This window comes from Sminthopsis crassicaudata, chromosome 3 (assembly GCF_048593235.1).
Source record: "Sminthopsis crassicaudata isolate SCR6 chromosome 3, ASM4859323v1, whole genome shotgun sequence".
In the NCBI taxonomy this organism is placed as follows: domain Eukaryota; kingdom Metazoa; phylum Chordata; class Mammalia; order Dasyuromorphia; family Dasyuridae; genus Sminthopsis; species Sminthopsis crassicaudata.
In genome coordinates, this window is record NC_133619.1 from 265,828,509 (window position 1) to 265,853,981 (window position 25,473).

At 35.7% G+C, this 25,473-nt stretch overlaps 1 protein-coding gene and 1 pseudogene across 3 annotated transcripts in view; one reads left to right on the forward strand and one right to left on the reverse strand.

Annotated features, from left to right (window-relative positions):
• The window catches only part of LOC141562016 (3-phosphoinositide-dependent protein kinase 1 pseudogene), a 44,513-nt pseudogene extending 30,024 nt beyond the window's left edge, over nt 1-14,489 (reverse strand).
• A 493-nt stretch (nt 14,490-14,982) lies between these two features.
• Nucleotides 14,983-25,473, forward strand: part of RCAN1 (regulator of calcineurin 1) — a 95,812-nt gene continuing 85,321 nt past the window's right edge. The window contains exons 1-2 of one of the 3 annotated variants that reach the window (XM_074300686.1): nt 15,019-15,715; nt 24,529-24,830. In XM_074300686.1, the coding sequence (XP_074156787.1) occupies nt 24,747-24,830 (84 nt within the window). In that variant the 5' untranslated portion in view covers nt 15,019-15,715; nt 24,529-24,746. Of the gene's footprint in view, nt 15,716-24,528; nt 24,831-25,473 lie in introns of all 3 variants that reach the window. The other 2 variants (XM_074300687.1, XM_074300683.1) reach the window with 2 other exon arrangements.

Sequence of the window (25,473 nt, forward strand, 5' to 3'; positions counted from 1 at the left end):
GTAACAATTTAAAATAATCCCAGTTTAGAGTTTAAAGCAATGAACATATAACTTACAATAAAATCATTTAATTTTTAGCTGTGTTCAAATGAACAGACTTCTTAACAAAAGTATGTTACATCTTCTATGATATCTATTCCTTTTCTTAAATAGAACAGTTCTCATATTAATAGAATATCCTAGTTCCACAGACTTAATGCATAATTTTCTTAATTATCCTCATAATATTGAGAAATTAAAGGATCTTTAATTAGACCAGCAATATGTAGCTAGCATACTGCATCTTACTATATATAAACTAAGTCAGATGTGCTCCTAAAAATTTGCTTATATACTTAATATTGTGTTCTAACTATCCTACACGATTATAAAAATTTGCCAAAACAGAACAGGGATATAAGAGAAAACATTCCCTTATTTTGATGGCAATTTCCAGGCAAAAGTGATGGAGAATGTATTTATTTTTAATTCAATATATAATACAATCAATGTAAGATGTTGGTATAAACCTGGCTTCTGACAGCCTAGTTCCAAGTTTTCCCACTAAATCTTTTCAAATAGTAGTTCTTGCGAAGGTAGTCTATCTTTTCAGGATTATTGAACAGTAGGTTAAGTTCACTTATTTATGAGTCTTCCTTATCTGTTTTTTAATGAGAATCAAAAAGTTTAGATGATTAATGCCTTATTAATTCCTATTTTATATATATTGGAATTAGAGGAACCAGAAGTCCAAGAAGCATGTCTATGTCCACGACAGTCTAAGGCAAAGAAACTCAGTATATGAACATAGGCCCAATGAATGACTGGGATCCAATTCAATCACAGATTGACCCCACAGCCAAGCTACCAAATTGGGAATCCATTGGCTAGGCTGCATTAAGAGAGAACTTGTGGGTAAGCTTTATATTGTAATGCCTCAAAAACTGAGCAAGATAGAGATTAGAGAACAATTGAATAATTTATTAAATGGAGAATTTTACTGGGACCAAATGGATCCATGGTTTGGTCCCAGGGCTGAATGAGATTATAGTCTCAAAGAATCTAGCAGTGAATGTCGGATACAAGATTCTTTTATAGAGTAACAAAAAGGACGAATAATGGGGGAGGTACCTGGATGGGGATGACCTAATGGGGGGAGGCACTTAGGATGACATAATGGATGGAGGTATTGGAGAGGCTCCTGATATTCTAATGATGTCTAAAATGGATAAAGACCTTTATCCCATCAAACATTAAGAGGGAATGGTTATAACCTAAACAGAGTAACTGAATAGGACAATTAGGGAAAGTGGGTCAGGACAATAAAAGAGAACTGTGGCACAACATTATTAAGGCTTTAAGTTTGAGCCCTTATCCCAAGGGACTAAGAAGAGTATGCTCCTGTTTCAGGTAAACATATTGGTACTTCTGATCTTGCTGCATTTTCTCAATATTTTTGTAAAAATTAATTAACATTAAATGATAATGGAATGGCAATCAGTAGGTCAATCAATGGTATAAGGGATAGACTAGCTATAACTAGCAATTAATACTGGAAAGATCACAATAGAATGGGGGCTCAAACTTATGATTTTAAAGAAAAATATCATAATCTCCCCTCAGGGATATCCCTAGAACTCTGAGGAAGAGCTGTATCCTGAAGCTGTCAGGGGACCTGACTCATCAGTGTTAGTTGAGATAAGGATCTCTACACTTGCATGAACTAAATTCTTGAGTTTTCTAGTCTTGTCTGCTATACATTTTCTTTTTAATTTTAAAAATAAATTTTATTGATATCTTTTGTTTTTATATCATCTGCATTTCTTATTGCATTCTTCTTCCTTAAAGATGGAAGGTTAAAAAGTAGAAGGAAAAATACTCATAAAAAGTAACCAACAAAACAAAAAAATCTGATACTACAATGTTTCCCACCCATATTCTGCTACCACTGCAAAAATGAAGGGTGAATCATCTTCTCACATTCATATTTCTTATTTGGAATCAAGCCCAGTCATGAACATTTTGCAAATCTTAGTTTATGCCATTTTTATTTTATATTTGCTATTGTTATTTTCATTTGCATTGTTCTAAGCATTGTGGAGAAGGCAACTAGATGGCTCAGTGAATAGAATGCAGGGGCTTGGAGTCAGGAAGACCTGAGTTCAAATTCAGCTGCAGACTCTTCTTGATTGTGTGACCCTGGACAAATAACTGAATGCTGTTTGCCTCAGTTTTCTTATATGTAAAAATGAACTGGAGAAGGAAATGGCAAAGATACAGTATCTTTGCCAGGAAAACCTCAAAGGGAGTCATAAAGGATAAAATACAACTACAATAATTGAACAACAATAATAAAAGTCACTGTGTATAGGGTTTTACATTAATGTCTTTCCAAACTTCATTAAGTTCATCATGCCCATAATTTCAATTAGTAAATCGATAAGCATTTATTAAATGCCTAGTATGTACAAGCACTATGCTAAATTCTGGGGAAACAAAAAGACATAAAGGACAATTCTTATCCTTAAGGAGCTTGCAATCTAATGGAAAAGATAATATGCAAACAAATTGCAAAGCAAACTGTATTATAGGAAAATAAGTAGTGAACAAAGAGAAAGCCTGGAATTAAGAGGGGTTAGGGAAGGCTTTCTGAAGAAGGCAGAATTTTAATTGGGACTTAAAGGAAGCCCAGGAAGACAACAATTCAAAGGGAGGAATAAGAACATACACAGAGAACAGCTAGAAAGAATGACAGAGCACTGAATGTCATTCATACACTGAATGTCAGACTGAATTCTGATATTGCAAAGGTTAAATCCACAGGCCTTGGAACTCCTTAGATCTTTGGGAGGAAGAAGGGAGATGGTTAAGAGATACTAAGGAATCTAGGATAATTCCTAGGTCTGAGCCCAAGAAACTAGGAGAATGTTATTAATCTCTACAGTAATAGATAATGGGGGTGGGGAAGGGGGGAATTATATATTAACATTATGTTATGATTTGCTTAGCTATTTTCCAATTGATAAGTATGTTTTGTTTCCAGTTCTTTGCTATGACAACAAACTTTGCCATTCATATTATTTTGATTATTTTTTCAAATTAAGAGTTGAAATTTTGAATTTTTAAATTTGCATTTTGATTTCATTATTTTTGCATTATCCACATTTCCTCTTGTATCCTAATGCCCCTCCCAGAATGCTATCCCTTATAATAAAGATTTTTATTTTTTAAAGACAAAAAAGAAAAAGAGGTAAAAAATTCAGCAAACCTAATCAATACATTTTTCAAAATCTCATATATTATTTTCCAGACCCATAGGACCTTATTCCTCTGCTAAGGAGTAGAGGGAAATATTTTCTCCTATCTGGTTTTTGGGACCAGATTTATTCTTTCAAATTTTGCTACATGTTTTCAAATGTTTCAGGTCTGTGACTATTCTTTCTTCTTTATGTGGTTATAGTCATTCTGTATACTGTTTTTGTAATGCCGAAGAAACTGAGCAAGACAGAGATTAGAGTATTCAATACAGAATTTATTAAATGGAGAAATTTACTGGGACCAATGGATCCATGGTTGGTCCCAGGCCTGAGATATCATCTCAAAGAATCCAGCCCTGAATATCGGATACTGCATTCTTTTATGGGATAACAAGAACAATGACATAATGGGGGAGGTACCTGGATGGGGCTGACCTAATGGGGGGAGGCACTTAGGATGACATAATGGATGGAGGTACTGGAGAGGCTCCTGATATTCTAATGATGCCTAAAATGGATAAAGACCTTTATCCCATCAAACATTAAGAGGGAGTAAGTATAGCCTAAAGTCCTTTTACTAGACCTTTAGCCGTACATTAAGAGGGAATGGTTATAACCTGAGGCAGAGTAACTGAATAGGACAATTAGGGAAACTGGATCTGGACATTAAAAGAGAACTGTGACACATTTTCTTGACTGCTTGCCTTTGTACCTGTTCATCTAAGTTTTTCTATGCTTCTCATTATTCATTATATTTACCTTTTCTTATTTTGTATATTTTAAAACAATCCTGGTCTTTTCCCTTTCAAGTTTCTGCTCTAAGCTCTAAACTCTAAGCCATTAATCTTTCTTCTAAGCTTTTTAAAATTTTTTTATCCAGAGTTCTAATGAGATAACTAACTAACAGTGTTAGTACTTAATAAATGATTATTCCCTTCCCCCCTTCCCTTTCTTCTCTAATTTTCCATTTGAGATGGATTGCAATTTAACACTAATGGAGAGAGTGCCTACACTGATATCATCATAGATCCATCAGAATATTAAATCAGGATTTGGGGGGTTTGTTTTTTGTATTTTAGCTATATATATTAAAAATTACATTAGGTCTTATCATAGCTTTGTTTATTTTCTATTTTTATTTTCTCTTTTTAGCAGTGTTCTCCTTTATGTTGTTATTTTTAGAGGGAAGTATAAAGATCCTGGTTTAGGAAACATGCCAAAAGCATTTTACAGAAAGTTGTATAATTTAGTGTTCAAAATAGGCTCAAGGCAAAACAATGAAATGAGTAAAATTTGCCTTCCCTAGTCCTATTTACCTTGACTTTGGCCAGTTGTCATTCTATACTTGAGGACCCATTCTGGTAAGTCTATATCTCTTAAGTCTGTTTTATTGGTGAGATATAATTTCTGTACTCTTTTTTTCTCTTAATTCACACTTAGATAGTTCAAAAGCCCCAAAATTTTATCAGTATAGGTATTCCTTCCACCAATACAGATTACAGCCACTTCCTATCTTTAACAAAAAGTTTTTATGAATTGCTGTACCCAACAAGAATTTGTTAACTGAAGGCAACTTTTTAGTTTAGTTTAGTTTAGTTTAGTTTAGGCATTTAACTTGACAGGCTCATGAACCATAAACACAGCCAGTTAACATTCTGAAATCTTTCTTGTTTGGTCCAATTTACTAGCACTTGTACTCTGGAGTTTCAGGATTAGAGAACACAGGGTTACCTTCATGATGAAATGAAGGACTTTAGTAAAGAAATTTAAATTGAGTGGTTATTTATTTCACCATCTCAGGCCTAAATTTTCTGTACTTTTGAAAGACCTAACTAATAAATTAATTAGTACTAACAGAAAAGGGTCAGCAGATTTTTTTTCTATTATCAGATAATGAAAATCTGCTTAAAGAATGACCTTTTAAAGATAATTACCCTATATTTTTTCCCCTAGCAACTAGAATAGTGAGTATTTCAGTTTAATTAGAAGGGACAAATAGTACCATGCTGTGGCAAAATTATGAAGCAGATGGACTTTAAATTACATTGTTTACAGAATATAAAAGAATATAAATCCTGTTTCTCTCTCTTTCTCTCTCTCTCTCAATTTCTCTGTGAATTTTTGTGTGTCTCTTTCTCCCTGTCTCTTCCTCCTCTCCCTAGAGGTTTTAAAATGTGTCTAATTGATCAGATAACCAAACAAACTTTCTACCTTCCTTTTCAGAGAATGGTAGACCTGGAAGAGTACTTAGCAGGGATATATGATAATGGATGTAAAACACTTTGCAAACCTTAAAATGGTATATAAATGCCAAATGATAGCTGACAGTCACTAGGTCTCTAGTCTGGTGATTAAATTCTGAGTCTTTGTACTGCAGCTGAGCCTAAGCAATGTTTATAGAGAAATACAGGATGTTCTAGTTATTAATCTACTTCATGTATTCTCACACTTTTAAATTTAAATCTACAATATTTACACTTTGTTAAATCTAGACCTCACAAAATAAATCGGGCCTTAATTTGTAGCAATTGCAGATTTCTGAGGTGTAAACACTCATTTGAAAATTTAATAACTGGTTAGAGCTGGTTCCAACACACTTCTGGTCCTTGAAGATCAAGTCATTCATTTTACAGATAAGAAAGTGAGGTCCCAAATGTGAAGTAAATTGCATAGAACACATAGCTATTTAATGACAGAGTGTGAACAGTTAAAAAGAATCCAGAATTCTAGTACTATTATACTATATCCAGGTCTAGTACTATTTTCACTACATTAAGTTGTTTCTTCCCTACTCATTCTTCTTCCTTTTGTCATGGATATGGGGTATTACTTTATGTTGGAGGCCAAAACCATGGAACTGTAAAAGTCACCTTTAATATCTATTCTTTCATTAATAGTGTTCCCTATCACCCACTGACCCAATTTAAACCACCTCACCTTCAACATATGATCTATCCAGACCTTACACTGTATTCTATGGAATATTTGCTTTATAGAAAACAAACTTGCTTTCATATTAGAAATTTTATCATTCCTTCCAGTTTCTTGCACTTATTATGTCTTGGCTTCCTCCTGATGATTCAAATTTCCATGCCCTCCTTTCTGCCAATGGTTGCATTTTTACTCTGACCTCCAAATCATTGGTTGAGGTAGGTGAGTCAAAACAATCTTTGCTTTCAATTGCCATATCCAGACTCTTCCTTTACCACTATCTCTCAGTAATATCCTCTCCTTTGAGTTTCACTCAAGCAGCAGTATTTATCTCCCAATCAAGATTCTAATTGCTGTAGTCTACATATATGCAGGATACTTTCCTTCTTTCCTCACTGAATTCTGTCATAGTCTTTCTGCCCTTCCCAACTCTTTCACTCACTAGGAAACTTCAGAATATATAGATCAATACTTCTTAAAATACCCTTACCTCAATTTCTCAACTTGTTCATTTCTATGACCTATTTCCCCATTCTACCTCAGCTAAACACAGAGACAATCATACCTTTGATTATATCATCAGCCATAAATAGATGCCACTTCCAAATTTATTAATTGATATTACTGTAGATGAAAATTCCTCTATCTGCTACCATTCACCCTCTCACCCTGCTTGGCAACCCCTAACTTGCTTCTTCCTTACTCTTCAGATCTTTTCCCAAGTATCACCATCTCCTCCTTTTCTCCTGTGGGCCTTTGGTGAACAATGTGATTCCATACTAGCCTCTTCTCTTGTGTTCCTTGCCTTTTTACCTTATAGCCAATTTTACCCTGCCAAACCTTAGCTTTCCCGCAATCTGTTATCCTCACTACTATATATTGCTAAGCATCTTTCCTATAGAATAGATTAGCACTTTACTCTGTGAACTTTTTTTTTTTTACTACCAATATTATATTTCTACATATTACAATTTGCTATGGCAATAAATTGTGTGATCACTATGTAAACAAACAAACAAACAAGTATGAGCACAGAAAATTTTTTTAAGACAAAGGCCTTACAAATAAAAAGATAAATTGTTGGGGCCGCTAGGTGGTGCAGTGGATGGAACACCAGCCCTTAAGTCAGGAGGACCTGACTTTAAATCTGGACTCAGACACTTACCACTTCCTAGCTGTGTGACCCTGGGCAAGTCACTTAACCCCAATTCCCTCAGCAAAAAAAAAAAACAAAGAAAGAAAGAAAGAAAAAGAAAAAGATAAATTGTAAATAAGCTAGGAGTTTACTGCAGGCTCAGTACTAACTGATTAATAAACAAGATGGTACATCTCTATTAATTTATGAGAGGATATAAGAATAGGCATGTTGATTACTTTGCACAGTTTAGAACCCACATACAGAATTAATAAGGAAATGAGCCAATAACAAAATCAACAAGTTGTTAATAATTAACAAAATGTGAGATCTCATAATTTAAGAATAAAATCCTAAAAACTGACTTAAAACAAGGAAGTTCCATTTTCGAGTTTTAGAATACTGTTCAAATACATACATATATGGATAAATGAAAGTATGAAAATAAACAAATAAATAAATAGCACATGGAATATTCTAGACTAAAGGCAACTATAATGGACTATATTTAGATAATGGTGTAGTATGGTAGGTAGAAGGCCAATCAAGGTTCAAAAGTCCTAGGTTCCTTTGATCAGATCTATCAAATGTGACAATGAAGAGAGCAATTTTAATTGAATGTTGACATCAGAAAACAAACTGCAAAGGATAAAAAAGTGAAGGGGAAGAAGGGAAATGGAGGCAAAGAGAGTTAAATTATATGGTTAGTGGCAGGTTTGGAGTTCAGGGAACCAAATGAAGAGGTTTGGCTTCCCTAATTCCCCTTTAGGATTCGCACAAGGTAGGTAGTTGTGGGAATCCCCTTCTGGCAGCACAGAGGTCCTTTGTAAAGGAATTTACAAACCCAAAAAGTTAGACTGATAAAAAGAAGTTTATTATTGGCATTTGGAAGTCAGTCTTTGCTATGCATAAATAGAAAGGAAAGACTGAATTCCTTAGTGGCAAGGTCCTGACAGAGAAGTAAAATAGTGGAGAAATCCTGGCAGAGAAGTAGTTTCTAGTAGAGAGATCTCAACAGAAAGGTCTTGTTAGGAAATACATGAGGATAAAGAGAGGGTAAGGCTGAAAGAATATCATTCTAGTGGGCAGAGGTTTGCTGCTATGCCAGGAATTGCATCTTAGGTCCTCTGCAAGGAGTGAGTTTAAAATTGGCTCTTTTTTAATCTATAAGCTGGGGGCAGTTCTTAATGGAGCTGGGTACAGCTTGAGCTGAATTGAATACAAAATCTGACACATCCTTTCCAACATTGGTCATTATCGTTTCCTGTCATCTTAGCCAACCTGAGAGGTGTGTTGTGATATTTCAGATTTGTCTTAATTTGCATTTCTCTGATCAATAATGATTTGGAGCACCTTTTCAAATGACTAGAAATAGTTTCAATTTCTTCAGCTGAAAATTGTTCATATCCTTTGACCATTTATCAATTGGAGAATGGCTTGATTTCCTATAAATTTGAATCAATTATCTATATATTTTGGAAATGAGGCCTTTATCAGAACCTTTGAATGTAAAAATGTTTTCCCAATTTATTGCTTCCCTTCTAATCTTGTCTGCATTAGTTTTGTTTGTACAAAACCTTTTAAATTTAATATCATCAAAATTTTCTATTTTGTGATCAATAATGGTCTCTAGTTCTTCTTTGGTCATAAATTCCTTCCTCCTCCACAGGTCTGAGAGGTAAAGTATCCTATGTTCTTCTAGTTTATTTACAATCTCATTCTTTATGTATAGATCATGAACCCATTTTGATCTTATCTTAGTATATGGTGTTAAGTGTGGGAAAATGCCTAGTTTCCAATTTTCCCAGCAGTTTTTGTCAAATAGTGAATTCTTATCCCAAAAGATAATATCTTTGGGTTTGTCAAACACTAGATTGCTATAGTTAATTGACTATTTTGTTCCATGAAGCTAACCTATTCCACTAATCAACGGCTCTATTTCTTAGCCAATACCAAATGGTTTTGATGACTGTTGCTTTATAATATAGTTTTAGATCTGGTACAGCTAAAACACCTTCATTTGCTTTTTTTTTTTTTTTTTTCATTAATTCCCTTGAAATTCTTGACTTTCTAGATGAATTTTTCTAGGTCAGTAAAATAGTTTCTTGCAAGTTTGATTGTTATAGCACTAAATAAACAGATTAGTTTAGGTAGTATTCTTATCTTTATTATAGTTACTCGACCTATCCAAGAGCACTTGATATTTTTTCCAGTTGCTTAGATATGACTTTATTTGTGTGGAAAGTGTTATAGTTTTGCTCATATAGTTACTGACTTTCCCTTGTCAGATAGATTCCCAAATATTTTATACTATTGACAGTTACTTTATTTATTTATTTATTAGTTATTTTGAGGCTGGGGTTAAGTGACTTGCCCAGGGTCACACAGCTAGAAAGTGTTAAGTATCTGAGACCAAATTTGAACTTGGGTCCTCCTGAATTCAAGGCTGGTGCTCTATCCATTGCACCACCTAGCTGCCCCGGACGGTTACTTTAAATGGAATTTCTCTTTGTATCTCTTGCTATTGGATTTTATTAGTGATGAATAAAAATACTGATGATTTATATGGATTTATTTTGTTATCCTTCAACTTTGCTAAAGTTGTAGATTATTTCTAGTAACTTTTTAGTAGATTCTCTGGAGTTCTCTAAGTATACCATCATATCATCAGGCTAATTACCTATTCGAAGTGAGACAATGACTCTATTAGCATATGTCTGGCTCTTCTCACCATAGGTCTTGCTGAATGCTTGGTGTTAGGCAAGGCTTAGAGGGTGTGGTTAGACAGGGTAAAGTCTCTTGGTGGCAGGAGGAGGAGAAGAAAGGTGGAGATTCTGGACTCCAGAATCAAGGAGAGATCTTTGGTGAGCCTCCTGCCAACTTGCCTATGCCCTTCACTTCTCCCCCTAAAGACCAAGGACTTTAATTCAGCCTGACTCTGGCTGACCCTGAAGTCCTCCAGGCAGCTAGCCCGTACTTTACACTACCCAGTTCCTTTTATGAAACATAGTGCTGGGTCTTAAAGCAGGAAGAGCAAAAACAGAGAAAGAAAATTATAGACCAATTTCATTAATGAATACGGATGCAAAAATCCTAGCTAAAATACTAGCCAGGAAATTGTAACAGTATATCACAAAGTTTATATAGATGGTGACTATGTATAAACATGGTGAGATGTATAGTAGTAATTCAGGGATGCTTTAACATAAGAAAAACTATTAACATAATTGATTATATCAATAGCAAAAGTAACAAAAGTAACAAAAATCATATACTACAATAGATGTAAAAAAAGCTTTTGACAAAATATAATACTTCTATTAAAAATATTCAAAAGCATAGTTATCAGTAAATTTCTTCTTAAATTGATAAGAAGCATCTACTTAAAACCAGTGAGATTATTTGTAATAGGAATAAGCTAGAAGTCTTCCTAATAATATTGAGAGTGATGCACATTATAACAAATTTTCAATGCTGGATTAGAAATGATAGCAAAAGCAATAAGAGAAAAAATAAAGTGAATCAGAATGGGCAATGAGATAATAAAGTCGATCTTTTCATATGATACAGATACACTTAGAAAATTTTAGAGATTCATCTAAAAAGCTAGTTGAAACAATAATTTTAGCAAAGTAGCAGGATATAAAATAAATCTATAGACATCATCAGCATTTCTATATATTATCACCAAAACCTTGGAGATGGGGGAGGTAAGGGAGAGAGGTAGAAAAATTTGAAAAATAAAAATTTTACAAAAATGAACGTAGAAATTTATCTTTACATGTATTTGAAAAAACAAAGTATTAATTAAAAAAAAACAAAAAACAAAAAACAACCCTGACTGATTTTTTTCTAAAATTTTTCTAATATGGAGTTGAATGAAGTAATGAAATGTAAAGTGAGCAGAACTAAGAGAATGTTATACTAATAGCAATATTATTTAAAAAATAATTGTGATCACTTATTCTGAGTACTATACTCAACATCCTTGAAGATGCCATCCATCTCCAGAGAAAGAATGGATAGAAGTATACACAGTATGGTTTTACACATATTTATAGATCTGTGTCAGAGGCCTTTTCTAGTGTTGAGTAGAGAGGGAGGAGGGAAAAAGTTTTGAATTAAAATGAAACAAAAATATATTGAAAACACATATTACTGCATTGGCCATATTAAAAAAAAAAAAAAAAAAAAAAAAAGATGCCTTAATCTGCACTGTAAGTTCACCTGTAAAATGGTTTTGAGTAACATGTTTCTTTATGAGTTCTGTGGAATCCCCATTTGGTCATTTTGATGATCAGTTTATGTTTTATTTATAAAAAAGAGAGCTTTAAGAAAGGGATATGCTCAGCACCATGGCAATTATGTTAGATGAAATCTGCTCCTATTCTATTCCAACAGTCTCAAAATCCTTCCCTCTTTAGGAAACTCTAATCAGTTGTTTGGAGAATGGATTAAAGCACAGGTCTGAACAAGTCTTTCCTTACTGACTTTTAAGTAAAATATGAGAACCGCTCCCAGTTCTTTAAAACCTCAACTTGCCTTTCCAGCCTGTATGTAGTGTCTACACACATGCATATTTATCACACATGCAAAATAAGTATATAATTTTGTGAAAATTTTGGGGAATCAGGAAAGACTTCATTTAGAAGGTTTAAATTGAATTTGAAGTAAACAAGGGATTCTAGAGGTAGAAATGACAAAGTGAATTTGAAGCGTTGAGGACTGCTAATAAACTACAGCTATATGCGATACAGACCTCGGTATTGCTTTCCCTGATTGAAAGCTTCATGAGGCCAGGGACCTAGCATAGTGCCTTGGATGACATATAATAAATGCTTGTTGACTAAAGAGAGAAATTCACCTCTATCTCATGATGAGGTACTGGTGCTCAATGCTTATTTAAAAAAAAAAAAAAAAAAAAAAAGTTTTAATATAATAAGGTTAAGAGGTTTTTTTCATGAGTAGCTTTCCAATTTTGGGTTAAAATCAACTAGTTTACAGCATACATGCTCTTCTTTGCTCTTTCCCTTTCCTCTACTTTTCCTTTCTTCTTCAAACCCAAATTAAGTATAATAAGTGGGATAAAGCTAGAGGAAAACAGAACCACCTATGTTCTATTTAGCCCATGACTGTTCTGTATAGTTGAACCGGGAACACTCCAACCTAATTCTTCAAGTAGCTAATCTATTTTGCAGATTATCCTTGGTTTCGAGAAATAGCCTCCCTTCCTCTAGCTCTTATCTTTCCCCATTTCCCAGGCCAGCTTAGCCTTATTTTTAGTAACCTTGGCTGTGGAAGATAAAGAAATTGTTCAGTCTTGTCTGACTCTTTATGACCCCTTTTGGGCCTTTGTTGGCAAAAATACTAAAGTGGTTTGCCTTTTCCTTCTCCAATTCATTTTACATATTAGGAAAAGGAAGCAGTGTTAAGTGACTTGCCCAGACTCCAGGAAATATCTGAAGCTGAATATGAATTTAGGGTGTCTCAACTCCTGGCCCAGTGCTCTATCCACCCACCTAGCTGTCCATACAAATAGAAATTACTCATTTGAGGTTTTTTCCCACTATCAATAATTTATTGGCATTATTTTTGTTATCACTATATCATTTGTACTTGAGCATTTCTTCCTGTATCCTCTCCAACAATAGGTTTTCAGCAGATATACAATTCTAAAGATAAATATGCTTTTAGCATTACAACATATTTGGAACTACTTTCCTAATTGTGAGTTGCATTTGTTTTGATTCCAGCTCAGTCTTGTTCTTTCTCCACTATACACATATTTTCAAAATGGCTGACTGAAGTTAATAGTTATTACAGCAATGGAATACTAACAGGTATAAATGGGGATCTCCTGCACAGCTCAACTAACTTTAATCTTTTTAACCCTATACACCTCTTAACCCTCTCAACTAGACCAATAAATGGTAACTGCTGTCTGATTCATCTAGACTGTAATATACATCCCGGGCCCAATTGCACATCAGAAATGTAGTGGTGGTATTTGGTTTTACCCAAATGAGTACTTTATTATAGCTCAGACTACATGTTCTACCATAGCCTCAAATTTTACTTTCATGTGTTTGTTCATTATTCTCATCACTTACCACAGTGCTGGTTCTATAGCAAACACTCAAATAGTTATCAGAACTTTTTGAGCAAATGGCATAATGCACATAAATATTTTTTAAAATTAGGGTGTACAAGCAATATTATAGTGCTCTAGTTCAAACCCTTTCCCACAATCATTCTCAAAAGAGAAAAAACTAAGTTCTATGCCATGGTAGTTCCCAGTCTAAAGCTTTAGTCATAGTTTTTGTAATGCATTAAGTCTGGGAATTAATAAATAACAATTTCCTTCTGCAGATAGAAGAGAGGTATATATGCTTTTGGAATAAATAAAACATAGATTTTTTTATTTTATTTTATTTTTTTTTTTTAATAGCTAGAGCCAGGGAATGAATGTCTTGGGAGAGGAAGGAAGAAGGCCCGATTGCTGGTGGGAGGAGGGGAGCTCAAAGAGAGGAGGCCAAACAGGAATCAAAGAAATGTATTAGCATGAGATAGAAGATGATCAGGTTCAGCTTGCTAGCAAGCAGATTTTGTTTTTAAAACTTTTCAGCTCATTTAGAATACACAGATAAATCAGCAGCATTGTATAGCAATTTAGGATAGATAAATTAACACCTTTCAAGGGATAGAAAAGAAAAAAGACTCAGTTAAGGTAAAAGAGGGATTGGGGGGAATATTTGTCATGAAGCTAACAAGGTTTATTATTGGAATGAGAAAACATCCTAAGGAGGCAACCAACTACTTATATAATTGTTAAGGAAGTCCATTTAGACAAAATTTAAGTGTTTCTTATCTAAAGACATCAAATAGTCCTTGCATCATTTATTATATTTTATTTCTCCTTCAATAGTGGTCGAAGAAATTTCTACCTCCCAACAGGCCACCAGGTGGGGGAAGGGATTCCATACTGCTAGTTCCCCCTCACACCAAACAAGGTATCAGGAAGGAGTATTAGAGAACGGTCCGACTTTCTCTTTTAAGACCCAGATAAGTCATTTAGCTCATTAATGGCTCGATAGAGTCAAGATCTGAATGCTAGTGCGTCTTCCCATCATGCCCCTCTTCTAGGTGCAGCTGAATTTCCAGCAGCTTGTTACCATAACATCACCCATGGATCGCTGCAATAATATTTCAGTTAAAAATCAGTGTTTACTTGAAAAAAGTTTGGAGAATATCAAACTGCGATCTAGAGCTAGGAAGCCAACTGTTAAATTATATGTGCATTTTCACTTTCCAAACCTGATATTGTCGATATCTAGACTAAGAGAGATGGAAATTGACTTAAAATAGTAAGCGTGCAATTCCCTCGCTCCCTCCCCCCAAAACTGGTTGGTAAATGTTACCAGAACATTATGGAATTAGAGAAGGGTCCCTTGCCCACTTTCATCCTGAGGCTCACTACCAGATAGAAGCAGGGTCCCAAATCCTCCAGCCTGCCCCCGCCCCCTGCGCCCGGCCTCCGTCCAGCGCCTTCCCGAAGGGCCCCATTAGCACTTAGAGCTAGCCTCCAGTAAGCGGTATCCGCCCAAACCCAATATGGCAGTGCGGACTTCACATTATGCGGCGCGAGGTCTCCGTCACGTGGCAAGAACCGCTATCTTATTGGCTGTCGGGGGAGGTACGGCAGAGAAGAAAGCTTTCACCACCATCCTAACTTAAAGAACCTGAATCCAATTCACCGTTCTCCGGCTTTGGAAAAAGGAATGGCCGGGCGGGTTCGCTTCCCCTCTGCCTAACTCCGGAGCAGGTGTAATGACAGCTACGGAGGCAGCTTGTCGAAGCTGGGAACGAGGGGGTTAACCGTCAGCCTGAACGAGGCCCTAACCGCGGGAAGGAGCCCGCGGAGCGGCGCTCGCGCCCCCGGCTGCACGTCTAGGTGCGGAAGGCTCACACTCGCCAGCCTCCGTCCTCGCTCTCCTCCCCGCCCCTCCCACTTAGAGCTCGAGCAGGCTCCCACCCCCCCGCCCCAGCGCCCGCCAGCCTCCGCTTTCCCCTCCTCGGGGAGGGCGCGCCCCTGCCCCGTCTCGTTCTGCCGGGTCCTCGCCCCGGTGTGCCGGGGATGGAGGGCGGCGTCCTGGAGTCCCGGAGCGAGGCGGCGGCTGTCACCGGCGCGGCGTCGGTGGAAGGGGAGGAGGCAGGAGAGGAGGCGGTGCCACCGGACTTGGAGGCGACGCGGCAACACTTCTCCCAGTTCGAGGGGGCGGAGGCCCGGGACGAGGCTGGGGGAGATTGGAGCTTCATTGACTGTGAAATGGAGGAGATCGACCTGCAGGACCTGCCCAGCGCCATCATAGCCTGCCACCTGGACCCGCGCGTCTTCGTGGACGGCCTGTGCCGGGTGAGGGTCGAGCGAACACCCAAGAGGGGCGGGGAGGGCGCTGGGCAGTCTGTGCCCCTCGGACCGCGCCCTCCACGGCTTCTAGTGCGGGCTCCCGGAGGGATGGCGGGGCGGGGGCGGCGGCCGCACCTGGCGGCGCTGGGAGGGGCCGCGGGGGCGTGCCCCTGCGGGGGTGAGGAGGACGCTGCGGGGGCACTTGTTGCGCCTGGCGGCCTCCGGGTGACAGGGCCCTGGAGGAGCGGGGGCGGTGGGGGTGACGGGCGAGAAGAGGAGGTGTCGGGAGTGGGAGGGCAGCCTCTGACCGACGTGAGAACGATGTCACTTCGGGGAGGCTGAAGGGAAGAACGAATCCCTTGTTCGTAGGGACAAGCCTTCCCAATCCGGCGGCTTGGCTCTGCCTGCTCCAAGAAGGAAGCGTCAGGGATGTTGCTGTTTTGGTTCCGACCAGTTCTAGGGCCGCTCATTGCTTCCATTTCTGGTTAACCAGGGCCTGATATTTTTTTGGTTAAAGACGCTTCGGCGCGCTGCCCGCCTGTTGCATCCAGCCCACCTTTCAATAATGTGACATCAGGCCTTACATCTGAGAAACGAGCTTTTTGTACTATTTGCTACCCCCTCTACGGACGGGAACTGAGAATGTTAGCAAAAAGGCCAATCAACTGACAAGTACTAATTAAGCATTAGATGTGGGTCTGTGCTAAGACCCGGCAGAAGTGAAACAATCTCTGCCCTCAAAGAGCTTGCGTTCTTACAGGAAAATCGGCTTGTGTAAAAGGTAACAATAAAAACAACGCAGATTTGTGGGGAGTTTAAAGACTTGGCTTTCTTTTTTTACAATCTAACGAATTAGTGCAAATATTATCTCCATTCTACAGTTGAGGAAAGAATCTCCAGGATTATCCACTTGGTATGTGATATTAACAAAACAAGAATAATTATGATAACGGGCTAGTATTTGTGGTAGTTTCTTATGTTAATATTGTTTGGGGACCATTGTAAAGTTGGTTATAGAACTGTTTTCCAAATTTTGAACAGTTTAAGAAACATGTAGTCAAACAGTGGCTTAGGTAGGACTCGGCAAGTGTTCTGATATTCCACTGATGGAAAAAAAAAAAAAAGCACAAGATGGTTCACTGCCTTCTTTTAGTGAATAGTGCTAAGTGTCGGTGGATGGCATAGTGCTGGTCCTCGACTCAGAAGTTCACTAATTGTGCAACCCTGGGCATGTCATAGCTTTCTGCCTCAGTTTCCCGCTCTGTAAAATGAGGATTATAATAGAGCCTCACTTCCCAAGTTGTTGTGAAGATGAAATGAGATATTTGTTAAAGCATTTTGCAAACCTTAAAGGGCAATGTAAATGCTAGATATTATTAGTCTATATTGTCATATAAAGTGTGTCTGTCTGTTTAATAGTGTGTCATCTTTTTTATCCTTAAGGGACAGGCAGATATTTGTATAAACCAGGAAAATGAAGCCTTGGTCAGTAAAGTGATTGTTGAGGAGAATTAACAACTCCCATTTATATTGCACTTTAAGAATTACAGAATACTCTCCCTACAACAGCGATACAAGGCGAATTGCGAAAATATTATTTTTATCTTACAAATGAGAAAACTGAAGGTCAAAAATGATAGCTGACTTGTCCATGGCCATTTTATATTAGATTGGAGCACAAATCTAATGTTTTTTAACTCTTTCTAGTGTCATAGGCCCCTCTTGGAAGCTCATTTTACGTTTACACAAATGGCTGTATGTGATATTATATTTTCAAATTATCTGGTTCGGTTGACTGGGTAGAAGGAGGCAAATTTCTAAAAGACTTTTGTATTTTGTTTATTCAGGAACTTATTGTATTAGAGGGGTATCATTAACAAGCAGGGTACTAAAAATCAATTGTGATACTTAATATATCAAAAATTCATTTAGAAATGCTTTAGTAACAGGGGAAAGGAAGATTTAATAATAATGCTTCAATCTGTATTCAGACACAATCAGTTCCTTCTCTGGCTATGGCTAGTATTTTTCATCATAAGTCCTTCAGAGTAGTAGTAGATGATTGTACTACTGGGAAAAGCAAAGTCATTTACAGCTGGTCATCTCAGAACACTACTATTACTTTGTATACAGCACATTTCACTTTGCTTGAGTTCATGGAGGACTTTCCAGGTTTGGTTTAGTTTTGTTGTTGTGTTTTTTTGTTTTTGTTTTTTTTTTTGCCCGGAGAAGAAAACTACTATGAATATTTTTATACAGGTCTTTTTTTTTTTTTTTTTTTTTTTTTTGTCTTTTGGTATTCATGCCTAGTAGTGGTATTGTTAGATCAAAGGATATGTATGAATTTATAGTATTTTGAGCACAGATCATATCTTTTGATCATTTATCAATTGGTACTTGGTTCTTGAAGCAACTTTTAATTTAACATGCAACATGCAGCATCTCTTGCTGCACTCACTTTTTTATGAGATTTGACATTGAATTCACAAGATTTTGACCTATTCTTTCATAATTTGTCATGAAAACATCCTAATAGAGGAAAACAACACACAGAAGAGAATTGAAAAGAAGTGGGAGGAGAAAGATAGCTGAGAACCAGCTATTAAAAGTCTGGAAAAGCCAAAATAGAACTAGGAAAATGAAGATTGGTCAGCCTAGGTAACTCCCCAAAATGGAAGCCCTAGGATAGAGATTAACAATGATTGAAAGTGGCTGGCATCATGGAGAAAGATGCCCCGGGCAAGAAATCTAAAGGAGATGAAAAGTATAGGGTCAAGGGGTCCCAAATATTGAGGGAAGTTGCAGAAAGCGAATATAGCTGAGGCACCTTATTAAAGTCCATAAAGGCACAAGCAGATCCAGCAGTGTAATAAAGGTTGATAGTTTTGGGCCGCTCCAAAAAAAGGAGCCCACTTGAGTAAGTTACCAGTGGGCAGGGGGGGGGGGGGAGAAGGAGCATTCCCTTGTAAGAGCATAAAAACAGAAGAAGAAAATATCAGAGAAGAGGGTGGTTATCGGAGGTTGTTGAGAGGTCAAGAAGGATGAAGACTAAAAAATAGCCACCAGATTAGGCAATTAAAAGTTTATTGGTAATTTTGGAGAAAGAAGTTTCAGTTAAATGAGGATGTTGTGCATATAGAAGAATTTAGCTTGGCAAGGAGAGAAGTCATCAGAGGTGAAGAGGAGTTAGTGGGGAAAGGCATCAGAGGGATGTGAGATGAGGACCAGGATAAGAAGACGCTCTTGGTGAAGGACCTCAATTTTTTATTGCAATATTGGGCAAGATTCTCAGCTGAGGGTGATGATGGAAAGGAATGCTTAAGAGAAGGGATGCAAAGGTTTGGAAAAGGCTCTGTGGTAAGTAGAGTAGAGATTTGAAAAGGGAGGTGTACAAAGATTGCATTGTCCCAGAATAGTTTTGTATTTTCTTCAGTTTTATTCAGCAGCATGTAAGTAGGAATGAAGGCCATGGATGGTAGTAGTCCAGCACTAAAACTTGGTAGGATGAGATCTGAAGTTTTTTGAGTCTTAAAATATATCCACAAACTGTTAGTTTCAGGCTTGACATTGTCTCCTTGTTCAAGTCTTCTCTTTGCTTTTCCTGTGTATTAGTCCTTTGTACTATATTGTGAAATTGTTCAATTAAGAGTAATTTATTAAACACCTATAATATCTTAGTACTACATACTGGGGATACAATATAAGACTCCTTGCCCTCAGGGAACTTACATACCAATTTTTACCTTTTTTCCCCCTTTTCCCCAGTGATTGCATCTTGTGATGGATAGAGCCTTGGTTTGAATTGCTCATTTATTTAAGCATTTTAAAGGTATAAATGAGTTTTATAACTATAGCAGTTTAGCTTCAGTATAAAATCTCATTTTTCTTTGCCTGAATTCTAGGTGGAGGATTCTAGCTAGGTGAAACAGTTGGACTTGGAGTCAGGAAAGCCTAAGTTAAGGTCTGGTCTCAGACCGGCTAGTTATCAAATGTTTAACTCTGGCTATATCATTTAGGTTTGTAGCAAACATAGGACTTAAACACAACCATATAAATGATTATGTAAAAGTCATCCATTTAAAATGATGAGATTTTATTGACTTGTAACATAAATTAAGAAATAATTTGTGTCTGTGCAAATACTTTATATACACTCTATAATTGCATGTCATTATTCACAATGATGCTTAGAAAAGGAAAAAGTACTAATAAATCCAAATAATTGGTTGCCTTTATTATCTCTTAGCAAAGATTTGATTATCTTTTCTAGAATTAGCAAGCAATAAGACTATTCAGTCTCCTTTAATTAGAAAGACAATAACTATAAATCAAAACCATATTAATTACCTTTTATGCCTTAGATGCATGTTAGATGAATATTTTTCTGTACTAAAACATAAAGTATTATATTTTGCTAGCATAATTATAATGGGTAATCTTTCTATCTGACAAAATTTTAATTAATGGGAAAAGGCTTGAATACATTAACAGGAATTCTTAGAATTAAATTAGGTAAACAGTTATAATTAATAGCAAATAAACTATAATAAATTCAAGGATATATAGGATAATCAGGGATGACTAGCCCCTCTGGTATGAGAGCTTGCTGAATTGTTCATCTACCTTTCGTATCCATCTTCACCCAGCTCTCACCTGTGGTTCCAGAGAACTGTGTGTGGTTACAGCAGCTACACCCAGGTAAACTGTGCTGAGGGTTATCAATAGGCTACAAACTCATTGGTAAGTTAGGGGAATGTCCATCTCAAGCAAGTCAAGATGATGAGATTAATTTATTCCAATGCCATGAAGTCAATTGAAACAGGAATTGTGGAGTGCTAAAAGCATGGTCAGACATCAAGGTCATTCATTACTGCGTCTTGTACCATCACCAGTCATTCTGACTTTTGTCTTGCCCCTGGACTTCCATGACTGGAAAGAGAGAATGAGGCTGATAACGGGCAACTCTGCCTCACTTAAATCCAGTTCATCCACAGCTCGAGATATGATGTCATTGGTATTCTTCAAAATGAAGAACAAACAACAATAAATAAATACAAGCCCTGACCATTAACATTTTGAGCTGTATAATCACTTCCTAAGTTTCTCTTTATTAATTCAACCGTACCTACCTAGTAATAACCCTTGACAAAATAGTTGCCCAAATATCTGCTCTTGGGCAAATGATGCGTTTAGAACAGTATCAAACTTGATTACCCTCCAGTTCTGATCTGTCTTACATTTAGCATGCAAGGTGAATATCAGCATTTAATAACTATCAAAGCACACTGCTCACTAAGCCTAAAATTCAGTATGTTTATTTGCTTACCTATAACTTTGGGGGGACAAAATTGAAACCATTTCATTGTTTCCTGCTACGAAGAATTTTTGAGATATAAAATATGATTACTATGATACATGATTTCGGGTTATGATTTTGAGTTCTTTGATGCCTTCCATGCATGTTACATTTGTGACATATAGAATCCTGAAATTCTAGTAACATATTAACAGTTGGGTTATGTTATGTTACAGTGCAAAATCCAGACATTCTTAGATTATTTTTACTTTGCATCTAAATATTATACATGGATTCTAAGACTCAGATTATGTATGAAATATATAGAAAACCTTAGTTTTTCTCCTATGCCTTTTACTTGGGGAAAATGATTAGAAAAGATGTTCTTTCCTATTATCATAAGGCTTTAGAATTTAGCTGAAAATTTGCAATGTCTTCCACAAGTCTACATAAGGAAGTATCTACTTCACATGGTGATTGTGAGAGCCAAATGAAATGATTAATGGAAGTTATTCTGGACACCTGAAAGCACTAAAGAAATCTATTAGTTATTATTATTACTTAATTTCAAATTCCCTAAAGAAGAACTACATTTTTTTTTCTTTAATGAATTTTTTCCCTTCCTAAATATTTTGTTTCATTTTTTTGGCATATCCTGCTTTTGCAATAAGATTATTAAAGCATTAAAAAAGAAAATACTGGTGGCTTAGTATATTGTTGGTTGTCATTAGACTGAGTCCCAAGAAAATTTCAGAGGAAATAAAAAATAGGCTTTTCAGTCAAATAAAATAGCTAAAGCAAAAGATGTTGATTATAGTGTTTATGTTGCTGTCTATTTTTTTAAAGTAGTCAAATGACACACTTTACACTCTTTTTCTTACACATCACTGAGGAGCCTATCTGGCTCTTTAAATGTGTTACAGTAGTAAATATGCTGCATGTATTAGTGGAAGCAAAATAGACCTACATTTTTTATGCTCGATTGTGTAGAGAGCATTTTAAGTGATGGGAATAGTACAGCCACTTGAAATACAATTCATATGTGAAAATGAAGAATTACCTTCATTTTTTTTTTCTTTTATATAAAATACTAATAACCATCAAAACTGGGAAGCTGTTGCTTAATGAGAGAATAAATGTTCTCTACTGTAGTCTTTGGTTAGAGCATATGGTAGTGATAGAAAATAAAAATAGCTTTATCTGCCCTTCCTCGAAAGAGAAGCTTGTTTCTAAATATCATATCACCAAGACAACATTAATTTCAAGCCAAGTTTTGACATTGTCAAAGACCAAAATTATATATTTTACTGAAAATTTATAATACATTTTAAAAGTACTTTTATTTACATTGTTTTCCCTTTTTCTTCCTTGAATCCCCATTGACATTAATGTTGTATTCACTATAACAGAGTTAAAATGCCATCAACATCCTCACTGAAATTTATAATTTGATAATTAGTATTTTTTCCAGATCCAATTTTTCTTCTTGAACCAAATTTTCCATTTCTTTTTAGTACTCAGAATTCAGGCAGTTAAAAAATGTTATATTCAAAGTGCAGGGGGAAAAAATTTAATTTTCCTGAAGATAGTCTCCCAGTTGGAGATCTTACAGGCTTCTGCTCACTAAGGAGGATATATTTTTAAAGCCCTATCTAGTAGCATTTATGGATATTACCTGTCTAGACTGCATCTAAACTAATAAAACTACCAAAAAGGATTGTAGGAAACATATGTCAGAGAAATAAAAAAGCACATTTTGCAGTTTGAGGCTTGAGTAGTCTAGTATTTTTCCATAGTGATTTCAGCAGGTATAATATGATATTCCCATGTAGAATTATTTTCTTAATCATATTTACAATAGAAAAGTTGTGCTTTTAAACTTAAAGCTTTCTTTCTTCCTCTTAAAGAAGTTATTTTGTTTTCTTTGAGGCCAAAATTAAGGTTTTGTTTGCTTTGTTTTTATTTTTAAACTAATAGGCATTGCCCCTCCTATTAGACTGAATTTTTCATTTTCAGACAAATGGTTTGACATATATGAATGCAGCTAGAATGCTCAGTATACTGCCTATTAATTGTCAGGCAAATCAGTTTGCCTATATCATCCTCAGTTTTCTCATCTGTAAAGTTAAAGGTTTAAATAAAATAATCTTGATGGTCTCTACCTGTTCTGACATTCTTTGAATCTATGAATTTAAGAATGTTGTTCATTCATTTTGGTTGTTTTTGATTCTTTGTGATTCCATTTAGAATTTTCTTGGCAAAGATACTAGTGATCAACATGAGAACTTCCCACTTCTTTTATTTTAGATATATATTTCCAACTAATAAAATCATGAAATATTAAGAGTTCGAGGGAATCCCAGTCAGCATCTAATTCAATTCCCTTACTTTACAGATGAATAAACTGAAACCTAGAAAAACGAAATGATAATTCCAACAATAATATTTGCTTTAAGCACTATAAGTTAAAAAAAATGCAATTTTTTGACACATACTCCTGTGAGGTAGGTACTAAGAGCAAGAGAGCAAGAAATTTAAGACCAAAAGAAAAGTTCAGGAAACATATTGTATAACAGCCAGCTGAAGAGACACAGATATGACTTCTGTGATACCCAGATCAAGTTGAATTTAATCTGAAAAGCATTAAAAGAAACGTGTTATTTTGTCATGATAAAAGGAATAAGAAGTAGTGAAGACAAAATACTGAATTCATATGCCCTAAATAGTTAATACTTAAACTAATACAGACAAATCCAGTAACAAATTACAATAGATAGTAATACTTCATCATCAGGATATGATACATTAAGCAAAATTTAAAAATATTGAATTTTTTGATTTCTTTATTGTTTATTTAGCAAGCTGACATGAATAGATATTTGGGTTAAATAAAAAAAATTTTGGGTTAAGTAAATAAGGACAATGATTTTTAAAAATATATTGGCTGAGTATGATTCTATGTGTGATTTCTCTGAACCTATTGGGAGAAACTCCCTCTTGAAGTATAGATTGGCACCTGATCTATAGTAATATACTTTTAATTGCCTGGGGCACTGAGAGGTTAAGTGTTTTTCCCAGAGTCATACATACAACCTATAAATGATAGAGGAAGACATTTTTATCTTCCTGGTTGAGGTCAGCACTGAATCCAATCTTCCATCTTATTTCTTTAAGAAATATATGTAGCATGAGGACACACATTTCATTATGTTAGATAAGGAAAACTTTGATTACTAAGCATTGTACCTTGAAATAGAATCCCAGATTAGTGCTCTGCTTAGATAGTAAAAGACAAATCTATTTAATGTAGAATATTTCAGTGTTATTAATTAAGGAAAATCCATCAGTTATCTGCATTTACTGAGTTATCCAGCTTGTTTGGTTTCTTGCCATCTAAATTTTAAGATGATTCAATGTGAGTTTAATTTTTTATCTAGTGTTTTCTTGACACTTTTTATGTACATGTAGCTTGTATTGTATACTGGAAATGTTGTTGATTGTTATATCTTTTCTATATAATAAGGCAGAGCAAGAGTCAAATATGATCTAAGGAGGTTGGAAAGTTGACAAGACAGAAAAAGAAAGGAAGAAGGACCATATCATCACTGGAGCAATAATACAATGGTTCCTCCAATTGGATGAAAGTAGACTCTATGAGAAGGAGCAGGATGCAATTTCCCACATTCTTCAGAATAATAATAAGAATCCACCAGTGCCAACAATACAGAAGCCATAGGAAAGATGAGCAGGTTTCTAGTCCTTAGTGACTTACTGATAAAGAATTACAGAGACAACCATTTTATCATCCTCACACAAGCAATCCAGGTATGAAAAGCCTCCTAAATTTTGTCAAACATGATGTTTTTAAAACAATCCTGAAAAATTTTGATGATCATAGTTTGAAATCTAGTTCCACTTTCTTTCCATTTTTTTCTTTATTTCCCTTGAGATTCTGCTCTTTTGTTCATTTATATTAGTATTTATCAAGTTTTTCATGCTTAAATATTATAGGAGAACACTCCTTCAAACAGCTTTTGTTTATGTGGATTATATTTATTGATATATACCATATTAAAATTGAAAACATTAAAAATAATTTTAACTTAGAAGATGCCCTGAAAGCATCTTGAAGACCCTCAGGAGTCCCTGAACCACATTTTACAACATTTACTGTCATTGAATTTTATTATTTAATAAACTTTTACTTAATATCTTTATCACAGAAACAAGATACAAAACAAACCCACAAAAACCATCAGTCTTTTATATTACCAACATAACAGCTAGAAGAAAAAGAAAAATTTCATTCAGAATAATTACAGAATATATAAAATATTTAGGCGTCTACCAAGAAATGCACACAGAAATTATATAAATACAACTACAAAATAGTTTTTTATATTATTCAAGAACTAAAAAAAAAATATTTTTTTGTACTATTCAAGAACTCAACAATTGGAGATATTAG